General features: G+C 36.5%; 1 protein-coding gene across 6 annotated transcripts in view; it reads left to right on the plus strand.

Annotated features, from left to right (window-relative positions):
- Positions 1 to 15,421, plus strand: part of CCSER2 (coiled-coil serine rich protein 2) — a 68,069-nt gene that overhangs the window by 2,413 nt on the left and 50,235 nt on the right. For 3 of the 6 annotated variants that reach the window (XM_062634044.1, XM_062634047.1, XM_062634046.1), the window contains exons 2-3: positions 10,982 to 12,452; positions 13,345 to 13,547. In XM_062634044.1, the coding sequence (XP_062490028.1) occupies positions 11,021 to 12,452; positions 13,345 to 13,547 (1,635 nt within the window). In that variant the 5' untranslated portion in view covers positions 10,982 to 11,020. The remainder of the gene's footprint in view (positions 1 to 10,981; positions 12,453 to 13,344; positions 13,548 to 15,421) is intronic. The other 3 variants (XM_062634045.1, XM_062634049.1, XM_062634048.1) reach the window with 1 other exon arrangement.

Consider the following 15,421-nt stretch of genomic DNA (forward strand, 5'->3'; position numbering starts at 1 on the left):
TACAATAAAATCCCAACAGCATTAAAATAATTATTCTAGAGTTGATGTTTAGCTAGTCAGTGTAGGTCTTTGCATTTCTTCACACCTCTGGGACACGTATCTATCTCACTGTTAAACTTCTATCAAATAGGTGTGGTTTTGGAAGGCATCCTGAGAATATTGTTTCTTCCTTGATCCAGAGTAGCTTGATTTGCAGAGATCTGGATTTTGTTCACTAGCTATTCTGTATTCGAAAGGAAGGATTCAGCTAGAGCAGTTCTGAAAATATCCTATAGTAAGTGAAGCAAGAACGTCTTGGGGTGGGGAATGCTTATCCCTGGTCACATGGGGAGCTGGTGTCACAAGTTCTCAGTGAAATGCTTTTTTCACTACAGATTGCTGGGATTTTTATGAGCACTTAGTCCGTGATGAGTTGAGGTAGTCTGCTGCAAAGTGCATTTTATTGGCTTTGATTGAAGCAGAAGTATGGTTAATGTTGGCAGTGTTTTCGCTGCAAGGAGACTCCTTAGCCAGAGGAAAATGGCTGATAAGGTTTTACTTTTATGGGGTGGCTGAACAAGTTAGAGATCTGGAATAACCCTTAAATTGCAAATAATTTCTGAATTCATTCCCTGAAGCAGAAGAACTGTGCTTTTAGGCTAATTAGCCAGATGGCTTGTGACACACACAGCACAAGATAAGCAAAGTGTCAAGGGAGAACTGAACACCCTGAGTTCTCTTGACTCAATATCATGTAGTTTGAGCTGGAGATCCAGGAATCTTGTCTAGATGGATATAGAGATGTGAGCACAATGTTAATTTGTGTGATCTTCCACTCATGTTCTTTTTGTGAATCATATTAAAGACAGTTTTTACTTAAATGTATTTTTTATGTTATATGATGAAATTATTACACAGATGTGTTGATCAGTATTTTTTATGATTTGAAGGAAGCTATGTTTTTTAACTAACCTTGATCTTGATAACCAGCCTTGCATAGGTGGAAACTTGGCAAGACCAAAGCTACTGCTGTTAGTAACAGGAGACTTGAATAAAGGAGCAGAATCTGTACTCCTGCATAGCCTTGTCCATCAGTAAACAGAGTTTAAGGAAAAATCCTGAATGTAAATCTTTCAGTCATGCAAGCTCTCTGCAATCATAGTTTATAAAAATAATACTTTATCATGACTAATTTTGAGATCTTGATTAAACAAAACATGATATATATCAACTTCCTTTAAATTCAAGTGGAATATAAGCACAAATGACTGTCTCTTTGTAACTGCAAGCTAATGTGGGAGAAAATGATCACATGGACAAACTGTCACAAGTAACTGAAGTTATACATGTCAGTTTCGAGACTCTTTTTTTTTTTTTCAATTGCAAATGTGTGAGGCTATAACAAGTATGCATCTTCTGTACTGCAGAAAACTAACCTTGATAGGTATATATAGATAAAACTTTGTGTACCAGAAAATCAGTGAGAAAATACAAAACACGCTTTAAAATACTTGCCGAAGGTTGCCAGTCTGTGGTTACAAAATACATTGATATTTATCATGCTGTGGTGAACTTACAAAGTTGTTTGGTACTGAAATGTTTTTAGAGTTTGGTTTTGAGATTAGGAACAAATTTATAGAAATTAAATCATAGGCAGAGGCTTTACGTGTCTAGCACTACTGAAATTAACTTCAGTAGCAGCCAAATAGTACTTTGAAGGTGTGGGTCAACAATAAGCCAACAATAAGTGTCAACCGGAAGCTGTAATGTGCCAGTATATGTCTGTAGTATTTTTGCTTAAGGGTGAATGTTGAAGAGAAGTCAAACTTCACTTCAAAGAATACAAGTAATCCAGTATCTTCTTGAAAGCATATAGATTTAAACAAAATGATCAGTACAACTTGTATGCTTGGTAGCAAGGAGAGCAGAAATAAGTGGCCAATTCTTCCAATGTAGGGAATCTACAAGTAGTTTTCCCTCAGGAATCTGTGCAAGGCAATGAAATAATCTTCAAAAGAATTATTAGTAGGGCTCTGGAATTCTGTGCTTAAGGTGCTCATAGGTGGAAAAAACTTGGGGTCTCCAGGACAGGTTGGACAAGATAGCAGAGGAGAGATCTGTGGAGGGTTCCTAAACAAACTAGGTAAAATTCAAGAAATCCTATGAATTGAACGTAGTTGAAGATTGAAGAGGTCACATTTTATGCTTGCCTCATTCATCCTCTTCCTGGTGCACTTTTTTTTTAAGGCTGCTACAGGTGACAGTGTGACTTTTTATTCATCAGCTTTAGAATAAGGTTGGCTGCTAGAACTGTATGGCTGAGGGCTGAGCTGGAGAATTGAATCTGGATGTTGAATTTGATCCAAACCAGTTTTAAAGATTTTCTTTGTCAGTTTCTTTCTTTCATATTTTTTTTTATATATATATTTTTTTTTTCTTTTTTTTTTAGTCCAGCAGTGGCTGATGGTTTGACATGTTCTTGTCCCAAGGTTGTGATCTTCTGAAAACTAAACTATGTTGAAACAACATTGGCAATATGTAGAAAAGAAATTCCAAGAACTGTTTTCTTTTATCATCCTTCTGCTTCATCTTGTCTAGTCTTGCTAAATTATCACCTGTGAACCTCTTCAGGCTTACTGAAGATATCTCAGTACCAGCAAGTTTATGAATAGCATGCAGTCTCCTTCAATTATCTCTGCTTGTCATTCGGCTTAACCTATAACCAGAATTCTTTCTCACACAGTGGTGGAAAGAATGAGCGTGTGTGGCTGGAGGGGAAAACAAGATCTTATGTATTAGTGGTAAGCCTTGTTGCAAATTTAAACTAATGGGAATTTTTAATCTGAAGGTACATCTACATATATAAACTGTTCAGCAGTGGTTCAGACGAGTAGTATTGTTTCTGTCATTAGTCATGATATCATCAATACAAAAATATATTGAACCATATCTCTTTGTACCATTGTAAGTTGGTTTTAGCTCAAGACAGCTCGGTGTTCTTAGATGGAGAAGCTACTTCAGTTGAATAAAAGTGGAGGAGTAGGATGGACAAGGTGGCAGTCTCAAAAAACATATTTCCATTTATAATAGGTTGTATTCAAAGTTTCACTTGGCTTCCAGCCTGCCTGTTCTTATCAGCAAGAAAATCCTGCTACAGTAGCATGCATTACTAAGTAGCAGAAAACGGTAACTGGATGCTGACTTTTTAATTTGTTACTGAATCAGTAGCAAGGCAAGTCTTTCATAGTAGGGTTATGAGATGGGAGTAGGGTGTTTGAGTCAGTTGGTGACGCTGAGTTCTGGGAGAAACGGGAGGCTCCTCTCTTTTTAAGTGAAATATTTGGCAGACAACAGCATGTAGTTCCTGCTCATTTGCAGAATGACATTGCTTTTATGTCTGAACTCAGAGATAGATTAATCTGTTTTGTAGGGATAAATTTCAAAAGATTGAATTTGCCAATGTGAAATGCTGTTGCTGGAGGAATAATACCATCAGCAAAAGCAGCGGCGTGTTTCTGCTGTCAGTTGTTTTGGTGCTGACATAATAACGAATTTTTGAAAGGAGAGATTGATACCTACCATGTCCCTTCTAGAAAGTTTGGATTCTAGACTGCAGTTGATGTTTGGGACTATTCAGTCATTATTAACTACAGCATAAAATTTATTTTGCCATTTTGATGTAAATATTAATGTCAGCTTTAAAACTTTCCTTGAAAGGCAGCTATCTACATCAGATGGGAAAGATCAGAGTATTTTGGATATGTATGTAAACACACGCATACATATACACAACTATGGGTTATCTTCCAGGATTAAAATCCTGACAAATACAACCAAGTGTTAAAATGGCATAGGAGAGTAATGTAGATGTGCTTTATAGACACAGTAGTTTTCTTTGTGGGGAGAATAATGCTTGAATAATAGTTTAGTTCTCTGTAGCTGTATGACTTTGTCTTTAGGTTGCGGAGCACTAGATCTGTAAGGCAGACACATAATGTGTGTCTCTTCTTAGTTTGGTTTTACACTTTTTCTTTATTACCCTTCCAAATTTGGTAGCAATTTAGACTGTATTATGTCATCAAAGAATTAGAGCAAATACAGGCTCTTTGTATCTCTTCACCAGCAAAGATTTTGAGAATCATACATTTTTGCTGTTTTAAGAGCTATTAAGCTATTCTATTAAGAAGCTTGGTCTTCATGACTTGTTTGATAAGGTTGAATCTGTTGAATTCATTCTGTTCACAGAAGGCTGTTTCTTCTGCAACATAACAAATGAAGTAATCCATGTAATTCCTTCTTGCTGGAGTGTTTCTGCATTGGAGGTATATTAGTCATGATTACGTCTGTTTTTTCTGCTTATGATTTATTAAAATTTATCCCATCTGCCTCTTACAATGTTTTGAAAGCTGTTCTCTGTTCTTGGAATCAGCAGACTTTATGTAGTGTTTCTTATCAGCTGTACCTTGTGTTCTCTGGATTTCCAATGAAAGCCTTACCATGTTCTGGATCTTGTGTTTTGAAGAGGTGGTTATGAAGGAAGTGCATGGTATTTATAGCGCATGTTATTAATAGTTTATTAACTAGAAAGGATCTGCTGCATTTAGATGAGTGGTTGGAAGAATGCACAAAAGGAAACTTAAGGAAAACCCAGTGTCCACCGCTGTCTGAGCTGGATTTAGTTCTTACTAAAGGCATTTTCCAGAATTTTGACCGAGTCAGAATAGACCTATGTTTTGTCTCTGCTGTGGCAAGAAGCCACAAATTCCCTCTTTGAAGAGGGAATTGCGTATTTCCCCCAGGAGGATGCGTCAGATGATTTGCAGCTTCAGAGAGTCGTGCCTCAGCAGTGCTTTATTCCAGTTGCTAGCTGACCTCTATCCTTCAGAAAAGTTAGGCTGTCAGCACTAATGCAGAAAAGAGTGTTGTTGCATTTCGTGTCTCATTTTTGAATTAACTATAATAACCTCTATTAACACTTAAGAGAAATGTGAAAATACACTGTTTCAAGTCTATTTCTTCCTTTTTGGTGGCCCTGATACTCTGTTTTATTGGGAGTACTATAGCACTGCCACCAACTATCGTCTTCCATCTTATTTTTTTTTCTTCCTGAAGCTGTGCTTTTGCTGCAGCTGGCTAAGCATCTGCACCTTTCCTCCCTTATGCTTTATTACTCGTGTAAGAATGCCAGAAATCAGGACATATTTTACCTATATGAGAAACCTTAATGAAGGCTTTGCTTGTAGTTAAAATTTGCATGACTTTTTATTGAAAAAAAAAAAAATCTTATGGGTTTTATAACTGAAATCCTGTTTTGTTTCAACCTTTTTGATGTAAAAATTTGGGGTTTGAAATGTATAGGCTCTATTTTATTAATAAGGAAAGGTAAAGCGGGCAAATTTTTACAAAGCATGTTCTGGGCAGAGAGCACTTAGCCCGTTTTATTTCCTTGAGATGCCTGATACGCAATGTAAATGGCATTATGGCAGAGTGAATTGAGAGTGTGGCCGTAAGGGATGTGGATGGAGTTTTTGATTGTGGAAGTATTCTGGTAGCTGCCTCCTACAAAGAGAGCTGAATTTCTCTATTTCTTTTTCTCTGGTAAGTGCTTGTGTACTCTAGCCTTAGAAAGCATCAGGAAACAGTATTCTGATGCACAGCAACACCTTTAAAGACTGCAAGGAATGTCACACGTTTTTTGCTGTATTGACTACAGATACTGTCCGATGTTAGAAATACAGAAACCCTAATCTCTTATTATGTCTTTCTTTTTCTGTCTTTATCTCTATTCATTATCATGCTCTGCTTATATTCCTTGACCCTAGTGCCTTCTGACTGACAGTAAATAAAATTCAGCACAACAGCAGCTTGGATAAACTAGTTTGATTGGTGTTTGTAGATCAAACTGTTACAAATGGGTAGAACATCAGCATACCTAAGTGTGAAGGAGGAAGTTTAGAAAAAGTGTTACCTCTAAGCTCTCTGAGATCTGGGAACATAATCTGTAAACTTCAAATATAGAACAAGATGATTTCAGAGATAAGGTACACTAAGCATTGAGTGTCATATGTTATGACTATGGTACCTTCAAAGAATAGACTGTTAAAGAAGTTAGTAGTAATCACTATGCAGATTGGATATAGAACAGACAGTAAAATTCATGGATTACTTCATAAAGCATTGGGAATTGATTTGACAGAAGTGTTTCAGAGGCACTGAAGACAGGAAAAGGAAGGAAGGATTTTACTGCAAAGCTGATAAATCTTACTGGATCTTGGAGTTGAGAGAAAGCAGCTTTTTTACCTGGAGCCAGTCTGTGCAGGGTAAGCAACACAAAAGAATCCGATAGTTGTAAACTTTCAGAAGTGTAATCACTCGGAAGATTTAACTCATACAACATATACAATTTCCTCAGAATTCATCATCTTTAATTCTTCAGAACTTGTCCTGTTCAGAGCAGGTGTTTGCTGGCTAGATCTCATGCTGTTTTTTTTTCAGGTGGTAAGCTCCTGTGGACCTCTTAAAGCTGAAAATTGGCTTGCAGCTATGCTAGCATCTTGCAGTGTTCCTAAGTACTTGCTAAAGACTCTTTCTGCTGTATCTATTTCAAGGTCCTCCCTGGAATATTTTCCCTTATAATTCACTACATCCCTATAGTGGTATAAATAAGGTATTTTCATGTAACTGCCCATTTTAAAATTTCATTTAGAATGTAACAGTAACATCAAGTACTTAATGGCAGAAATATTAACAGAGCTTCATAGCATTTATTCTGTCAGTCTGCCAACACCAAATACCTCCTTTTCCCTGCTCCCCCCAAAAAAGCAAAAACCATCCAAAACCTGATTAATAATTGGTTTTTGCTGATACATGGATAATGATAGGCATGATTTCTTTTGGGGTAGGTAAGGAAGCTTGTGTACCGCTGTAGTTGCCAGGTTCTTACAGACCTACGTGAAAGCACCATTTTTGTTATCCAGAAGCAGCAAGGTGGTGTTAACTATCTTGGTTTTCCAGCACAATCCTGTTACAAGAGGATTGTTGCAAATGTATCAATCCTGTTACTTTAAGTTTGTCTCTGCCTCAAGAAAAATATTATTCATACTGGGAAGGAAGTTGCTCTAAGGAAAGCGTTTTAAGTTAGCTACTCGGTACTTCTGCTTAAGTGGTCTTAAAATCGAGAAAAATAATGAAGCATACATCTGAAACTGTTGACATAGCAATAGCTCTGCAGAATTGCTCATCTGTTGCCAGTCTGTCAGATGCGTTTCATCCAGCAGCTGTTTATTCCATGCTGCTGCGATAGTAGGAGAGGAGTTTGGTCCCACTCAGAGTAATCTGTTTGGAACTTGAAAACGCTGTTTAGCAATCTGGCGGCGTGGATCATAGGGATCACAGTATTTTAAGGTGTCCAAACACTGAAATGTGTGAACCTTAAGCTGTCTTCTGCTGTAATAATAATTCCAAAATGTGTAGGGTGGAGTTTCAGATACAAAGCTAAACTTTGCTGAGAAGCCGATATGTAGGAAGCTGCCTTTCTGGTGGTGTTGAAACAGACTGTGAACAAAGTAAAAGTGAATGTTGTGTTTGCTAGCTGACACTAACATTGGAGGAGCTTGTGGAGGTGTAAATAATCCAATGCAGAAAGCACAAAGGAGAGAAAGAATGAGTATCCTTTCGCTTATCAGCAGGATCTTGAATATCCTTGAAGGTAAGGATGTAGCAGTTTTTCAGTTAACTTAGGTTATACTTCAGAGAGGGTCTGTGGGTTTAATTCCTTTCCCTGGGTCATTATGTAAGGCTTGGCTCTTTATAATTAGCTTAATTCCTGATTAGGCTTGCGTGCACTAGATAATGTATTTCCCAAGGCAAAACATACAAGACTCATTTCCTAAAAGTCTGGGTTTTTTTGTTTTTTTTTTTTTTAAATGTATAGATTGCTGAAGTCTAAAAATACTTCTATTTTCTTTATAATACGGCAGACTACAACTTAAATTATATTGAACCTGAGTTTTGTGGGATGTAGAAATCATACTATAACTTGCAGGTACTGTGCTGCTGGATAAAGGAATGTAATGGTTAGAGTAGTTTTATTTCTAATAGTAAACATATGTCAAGATTGAGGATGTTTAAGAGAATTTAATAAGAAAATTTCCCATTTTCTGGGAAAAGAAACATCTTCCAGACACTGTACTGTTAAGTTTTGGGTTTTTTGTTTTTGGTGGCATTTTATTTCAGGGAAACAAATGCAACCTAAAATTGAAAAGGTGAGACAGTACTTATGCTTAAGTAGCTAATAAAACACAGACAAGTATTACTTGTCTTTTTAATTTAATTATCTGAAGTGTTTTAAGCAATCAGTACACTTTTGAAGATAATGCTTTGTCTTTCCCTAATCAAGGATAAATGAGCAAGCGCCCTTCCTAGAGAACTGAAAGGTCTTCTTTTCAAGTTCAATTTGCAGCATTTGGTGGAGGATTAAAGTAATCTAATTAAATGGCCTCGTTTAAATTTTGCAGTCACCTAAGAGATGGTAGACAGATGTGAAATGGGAATTATCCATAAAGCATGAAAGTTAAATTAGCAACTTTCTAATTTAACTTTTTTTAATTTGGAAGATTTCTTTGAGACTTGAAGATTTTTGTTAGAGTTGGGGTATCTTTTGATGTATACCCAGTATAATGCTTGTTTTGAATGAATTCATCAAGATATTAAAGGCCATGTTTAATACATGAGGTTTTTTGTGTTTTTTTTTCTTTTTTGTTGTTTTTTTTTTTTATTGCCTTCACTGTATATATTTGACAAATATCTGACATTTGATATTAAAGCATAATGATTTTTTTATTTGCAAGTTATATGGGTATACTGTAGGCAAGTTTCTTTTTTATGGTTACAAATACCCAAGCTCTTTTTTATGGTTATAAATACATGACTGATTTGCTGTGAAATTTTTTCCTTTTTTTTTTTTTTTAGTAGGTGGTCATCACACTGTTTTTGAGAGAGGTCTAACATTAGACACCTAAATCCACATACACGCACTTATGTATAATGAGTTTGCAGTTTGCTGTTGCAGGGAGTGGTGGGGGGAAAACTGTTGTGCTGCTTTGTACACCCAGGTGAGGGTGCCTCTGGTGTGCAAGAACTTTTTGAAAACTCTGGATTTGTGTGTTTCTAAATGGAAATGCATTCCATTTGTAGTGTGTGGATTCTGATATTTTCATTATGTAGAAGCCCTTAAATAGCCATGTCTCTGTGTTCTTCATATCTTTTTAATGTGTATCTGCTTACAGAAGTACAGCTCTGGGGCATCCTGTTCATTTACAAAATCCTAAGGGTGCTTCAGTTTGCATGAATTTAAGGCCACTTAAGATTTCTATCTTAAGTGTTACTTTGTGAGGTCTTGCAGACTGGGGAGTGACTCACTTTAAGATAATACTTGCTGTTACACAAGATATTTTCCATACCTTGAATAAATATAATGTTACTTGCTGTATGTTGATTCTCATCATGATTGTTGTGGTTAAATTTTTTTTTTTTTCAGTCCTGCCAGGTGTGTGTAGGTCTGTGAAAAGAGAAACATGGGTAATAGTTTCAGGGAATAATGTGTGAATGACTGTGTCTTTACACTGTTGTAAGACCAGCAAGTGGAACATAGGAAAACATGAAGTATAGGCTAGCAAAAGCGATATTCTTTTACAACTGTCTTGGAAAAAAAACCAGAAACTTGGTCTTGCAAATAGAAAATTTAATACAAAACTTGTCTTAAGATGTGGCATTGAAACTTTGAGACTTCTCAAGGCCTTACCTGAATTGCAAATCTTAATAATAACAGTTAGACAAGTTGTTTGTATTGTATAGCCAGGCAAAATGACAGGCTAAGTACTGTACAAAAGGGTGGTACAGACATTCTCCAAATAGGATGGATAGGTAGATGAGGGAGGAAGAAACAAAAAGCAGTATAACAAAGGAAGGCAAAAAGATATGTCTATAAAGCAGATATGGCTTTGTAAAATTATATGAAATAGACCAAAATGACATGAATGTAAGTTGAGATATTCATTAAAGAATGTAGTGGAGTCTCTGTACTCCAAATCAGGTTTACGGGAGTGAAATTCAAGATACAAGGGAGTGTGTGCATTCTGTGATTGTGCCTTATTTCATACTCTTGTAGCTAGGGTGATGCGTTCATGTATTGCCGCACAGAAGTAAGACTTTAGAATTCACTTACTAACACTGACCTAAACGAACTGTTGCTGTGTACCTGAAGTTTGTACATGAATAAGATAATGACCAAAATAGACTATAATTTTCATTCAGAGAGGAAAAGCTACCTAGGAATATTCATCTTGAACGTGGGACATCAATAAGATCTAGAAAAATAATGCTATGGTGAGGATAAATGATCATTTTTGTATCTCATACCGCAGACATTGGGGAAACTGGAGGGGAAAAAAGCCCAAACAAACATTAGCTCTTAGTCAGATTTTAGATTATAGTTTTTGCAGTTTTACATTGCTGGCCACAGATTTGTGTTATGTTCTATTTGTAGGATTTTTTTAAAATAAAAAGTAATTTAATAATCATAGCACAGTTGAAAAATTCAGTTTACTGCTCAAAATAGGTAAATGGGGGGGGGGAGGGGGGAGGAAACCAAACCCAAAAATACCCACCCAACAACAAACCCAATCCCTTTTTAAGCTTATTTTATAGATTTCTAAGGGAAGGGAAAATAAATAAATAAATAGATAAAGGGCAGTTTATCTAGAGAATGAAAGCTGGGAGCTGGGTGTGACCTGAATAACAATTACTGCCAACTAACTGCTGGTGACTGGTATTTCTCTGGAGTTCACAAAATTTGCATGGGCTAGTTTGTATCACCATACAGGTAGAGTTAGGCACAGGAATGTAATAAATTTATAGATGCAAATGTATATAAAATTATTTTGTTTAATGTGTGGTTGATTCAGGTCTGATATTATTGCTTTTTCTTTTTTTTTTCCCTTAGATTCAAGCACCCTGTAAGGACCAATGTACCACATAGCTCATGGAAGAAAAAAATCAAATCAGGACATCCTTGGTTTCCAGGCTACCGAAATATGGAACGAGAACTTCAGGAAGTGTTTTGCAACCTATGCCAAATGGGACAGCTGTTAGTTTAGCAGGGAATAATGGTGGCAAAAGTTTCAGCAAGCACAATGGCACTGTTCACATGTCTTCGTTTTCTTTCAACTGGAAAAAGTCAAATAAATACCAACTTCATGACCATAATGGGAGAGACACCAACTCTAGAAATAACTGTAATGAAAAATTAATTGATTCTCAGAAGTATTCTCAATCTCAAGGAGCATTGTGTAATGATGTGCTCAGGGTGGGTTTGAACAGTACTGCTTCAGTTACATCAAAAGCAGCAAAACAAACCAATATGTTTGTATCTTCTACTGAGGAATTAAACCCAAAGTCTTTGCCTGGACTCTCTAGTTCAGCAAAATTTGCCAAAGGTACCCCGTCAGGAAGGACCTCTTATTCTGGACTCAGTGCTCCAAAATCACATTTAAATGGATTATACGGAAATAGGACGGTGGTAGGTTTGCAGAGACCTAGAGCTAATTCCAGTTCCACAAGGACAAGTTCAGGAGAAGGCTTGGCACAATCTACAGACAACAGCAAGGCTTTTTCCTGTGAAAAAATGGTAAGATCACAAAGTTTCTCACATTCCATTCAGAATTCTTTCCTTCCCACTGCATCTTTAACCAGGTCACATTCTTTTAATAAAGCTGTGGATCTTACAAGGCCTTATCATACTCAAAATCTAGCTGCCAGGACATCTCAGAGGTCAACTTTGTTGTCAAGAAATGCATGTCAGTTGGATGTACCCAATGGAAATGAACCTGTGAAGTACGGATTTGCCAGACCCTACTCTGGTATGTCAACTTCTTGTTCAAAGAAGCCCCCACTATCAAATGGATCTGGGTCAGCACCTTCTTTTGGATACAGGTTAAGTCGACCTTCTCTGCTGAAGCCTGCCCGGCAGCGATTTGCTGGAAATATCAATAGCAACAACAGGACAACTCCTGACACGTGCATCATGGAGAACTCTGAAATTTCAACAAATATTAACAGAACAGTTGAGAAAAACAGTGTTATAGAGAGCAATGCTCAACGAGCAGAATCTGATGAGGGTTTGCATGAAAGTATGGGAAAACATGGGTCAAAAGTCATGTGTATGAGCGATGATGGAGATGAAATATCTATATCTTCTTTGTCATCCTCTGAAAAAATTGATTTGAGTGAAGACTTCAGTGATGATTTCATAGATATAGAAGACCCAAACAGAACTATACAAATACCAGAAAAGGAAAACTGCCATCAAGAATCAGATCATGGGAATATAATGTCAATCGAACCATTCACTTCTCTCAAGGAAAGTGGAGGATCTTGCTGTAATACTGATGAGTGGCTTGATATAAATGTGTCTGGTAAATACTTTATGTTCTGTTCTGTTTGAAATTTTATGTACTAAAGCAAGATCCTGTAACTGTAATTAAGTTGTTTTATATAATTGCCCGTTGCTTGTGAATTGTTTCAGAATGGAACTTTGCTCTATACTGGCCCATTTGTTTTCTTACAGTGCCTTTTCTCCACGATAGTTCTCCTTCCCAAGCATGACTTTAAAGAACTTTTTTCTGTGGGATAAGAATGAAAGATTCCTCCTTTAACCATGCTTGTGGTATGGTTGTGGGTTTTTTCATATCCTTGCTTTGTGATTCACTTCTCTGGACTGGTGATCTTTTAAGAAAACTTTTTTCTCTCCCTTCCGCCTTTGTAGGCAGAGAACAGCTGTAATGCTGCTGAGTAGTGGGAATAAGTCTAATTTAAATCAGTTAAATTTTAAATGGCAGTGTCACTATTGCCCCTTCCGCCCCATGCATGCTATATTAATTATTTAAAAAATAGTTGAAGAGACAGATGATGTTTTTAAAAGCCGTGTTTTCAAAACAGTGATGGGCTTCCCACATACTTGTTTTGAGAGAACTTACATTTGAAAGATTGGATCCAAAAGATAAACTTTTGGTCCCACCTCTTTTATGTTAAAAACATACTGATTTCTAGAAAGTAGCTTTCATGATGGGTGAATTAGTGCAATGTAAAAGGCCAGGAAAGATGTAGGTTGAAAGAATACTTAGTTGTAGCTACCAAACCAGCTTGAGCTTTTTTTCCCCTCTAGGATGCGTGAACAATACTGTAGAATGCTTTCAGATAGTCTGTTACAGTGTAGTTACAGACAAGTACCAGTAATAGACATCTTAGTATTCATTTTTGAAGTATTGGATTGGTTTTGTTATCTCAACTATTCCTATTTTCTCTAAGCAGTGGATGACAACAGTGAAAGCACAAAGCATACTGCTGAGAATGTGATTTCTCCAGAGATGAATTATAGAGCTGGTTCTTCTTTTGAGCTTTCTCCATCTGACAGCTCTGATGGCACGTATATGTGGGATGAAGAAGGATTGGAACCTATTGGAAGTGTCCATCCATGTGGAAGTTATGAGTCTTCAGAAATGAACAGCATAGTACGTATTTATATGTATAACTTGCTTAAATGCAGCATTTTGAGTTGATTGCTTAAATCTCTTTTGAAAACTGAAATAGTTTAGTTTGGATTTTTGTTGTTGTTTTGTTTGTTTTTGTTTTTTTTTTACTTCAGAATTGTTTCTTCTTTTGTCTGTAGTTGATAGGTTTTTGAAACTTCTTGTTTAGGAAGTTTGTTCCTGGACAGGTGACCTTGAGTCACACTTTTTTTTTTTGTTTTTTTTTCCTTATTCTCAAGTTAGGGCAGAACAGCTCCATCCTTACACAGTCTCATGGTGGTGCTCACAAAGAATAAAGAAAGGAATTTCCACAAATGATAGGTTAAATATCTCCTACCAGTCACTAAACTTAGGAGTGAAAAAGCAAGAAAATAACTATTGCCTGTCTGACTTGTGTCATCTTGTTTGTATACTGTAAATGCATAGGACCCTTCTGAACTGAAGTTTATTTTGATTTCTCAGCTTGTTCAAGCATAGAATCTGTAAGGTAGATACCCGACTGTAGCTCATATAGCAGGACTCTTTGTATGTCTCAGATGTGATACACAAGATGCGTAAGAACCTTTTTTCTTAAAGTTGTAACAGATCTGTAAGAAATCAGTCTGAGGACTGATTCAAATTCAGCCTTAAGAAAGGATGGAGAGTTGTTGCAGTGCTGTGACCCTCCAGCTGAGGTCAGGGAGCCAACCCTGGGATTTTAGTGGGCATGAGGAAAATAACTTACCTGTCTGTTCTTCATCACTTTTCACTGTTCATATTCCTTTACCTGAACAGACTTTTGAATAAAGCAACTCATATTTTAGTAACACAGTATTAAAAATGGGAGCTTCTAAGAGGAAAAAAAAATGGTATAATCAGTGTCATGCTTCATGTATTTTGAGCATGTTAGATACTGTGACACCACTGTGAATTTAGTAATGTACTTTTGGACTTGGTCAGGGTTTGTGGCACTTAGACTTTGATTTGTACTTTTAGCTGGGTTGTTTGCTGTAGTCCCAGAGCAGAACAGCAGAGCTTTCTCCTGAAAATTTGACATAGCTATGTAATTATATTCTTGTGTAACTGCATACAAATAACTGATATTTTTTCAGATACTTATGGTTTGCTTTCTCTTTTAAATAAATGATGTTGAGCGTCAGTGCTTACAGTCTAGAAATGGTTATTAACTTTTTGTTGTAATTGTGGCCAGCTTGGAAAAGCAGTTTGAGACTTGCAGAATGAGTTCTGTAGTTTTACTGATATTGACATACAGGGGACAAAAAAGGGTGCTGTAAAAACAAGCACCCTTTCTGCAAGCACATGCATACACATGCCAGCAAAAAAGTTTTTAAACTTTGCCCTTGAAAAATAATAAATATAGATATTTTGATACATACAGTGTTGTTTGTCAGACAAATAAAAGACACTACTTTCCAGTGTTTTGGACCCTGTGTATCAAGGGGTTTGATACATGTGACCTCCATGTATCTGTATGTGAACTGATAGTGTTCTGATTGACAGAAGCTGTTGAAAGCCTTGTGGAGCAAAGGTACATTAGAAGCTTTTGATATTTTTGTTCACTTTTTTGTTTATTTCTTCCTCTCCTGAAAGTAATTAACTTTTTAATGAGGGCTTAAAAATGAAGGAATGAACTTACTATGCTTTGTGGAAGCAGAGAAAGGAGGAGTTTTAAAGGCTTATGGTTGAATCTAGAAAGTTGTTGTGTTTTCTATCCATTTTAATTTTTATCCTGTTAGTGCTATTTCAGAATCACAGTGTTTACTGTGACTTTTTATCTAAATGAGGGAAGCATCAATAATATTTTATTTTTGTAAGACATAAATGTATTTTCAGTTGGGTTGGGTTTTGAGGGGAAA

Source organism: Pezoporus occidentalis, unplaced genomic scaffold (assembly GCF_034315485.1).
Source record: "Pezoporus occidentalis ecotype Australia unplaced genomic scaffold, CSIRO_AGI_Poc_V1 ctg41, whole genome shotgun sequence".
In the NCBI taxonomy this organism is placed as follows: domain Eukaryota; kingdom Metazoa; phylum Chordata; class Aves; order Psittaciformes; family Psittacidae; genus Pezoporus; species Pezoporus occidentalis.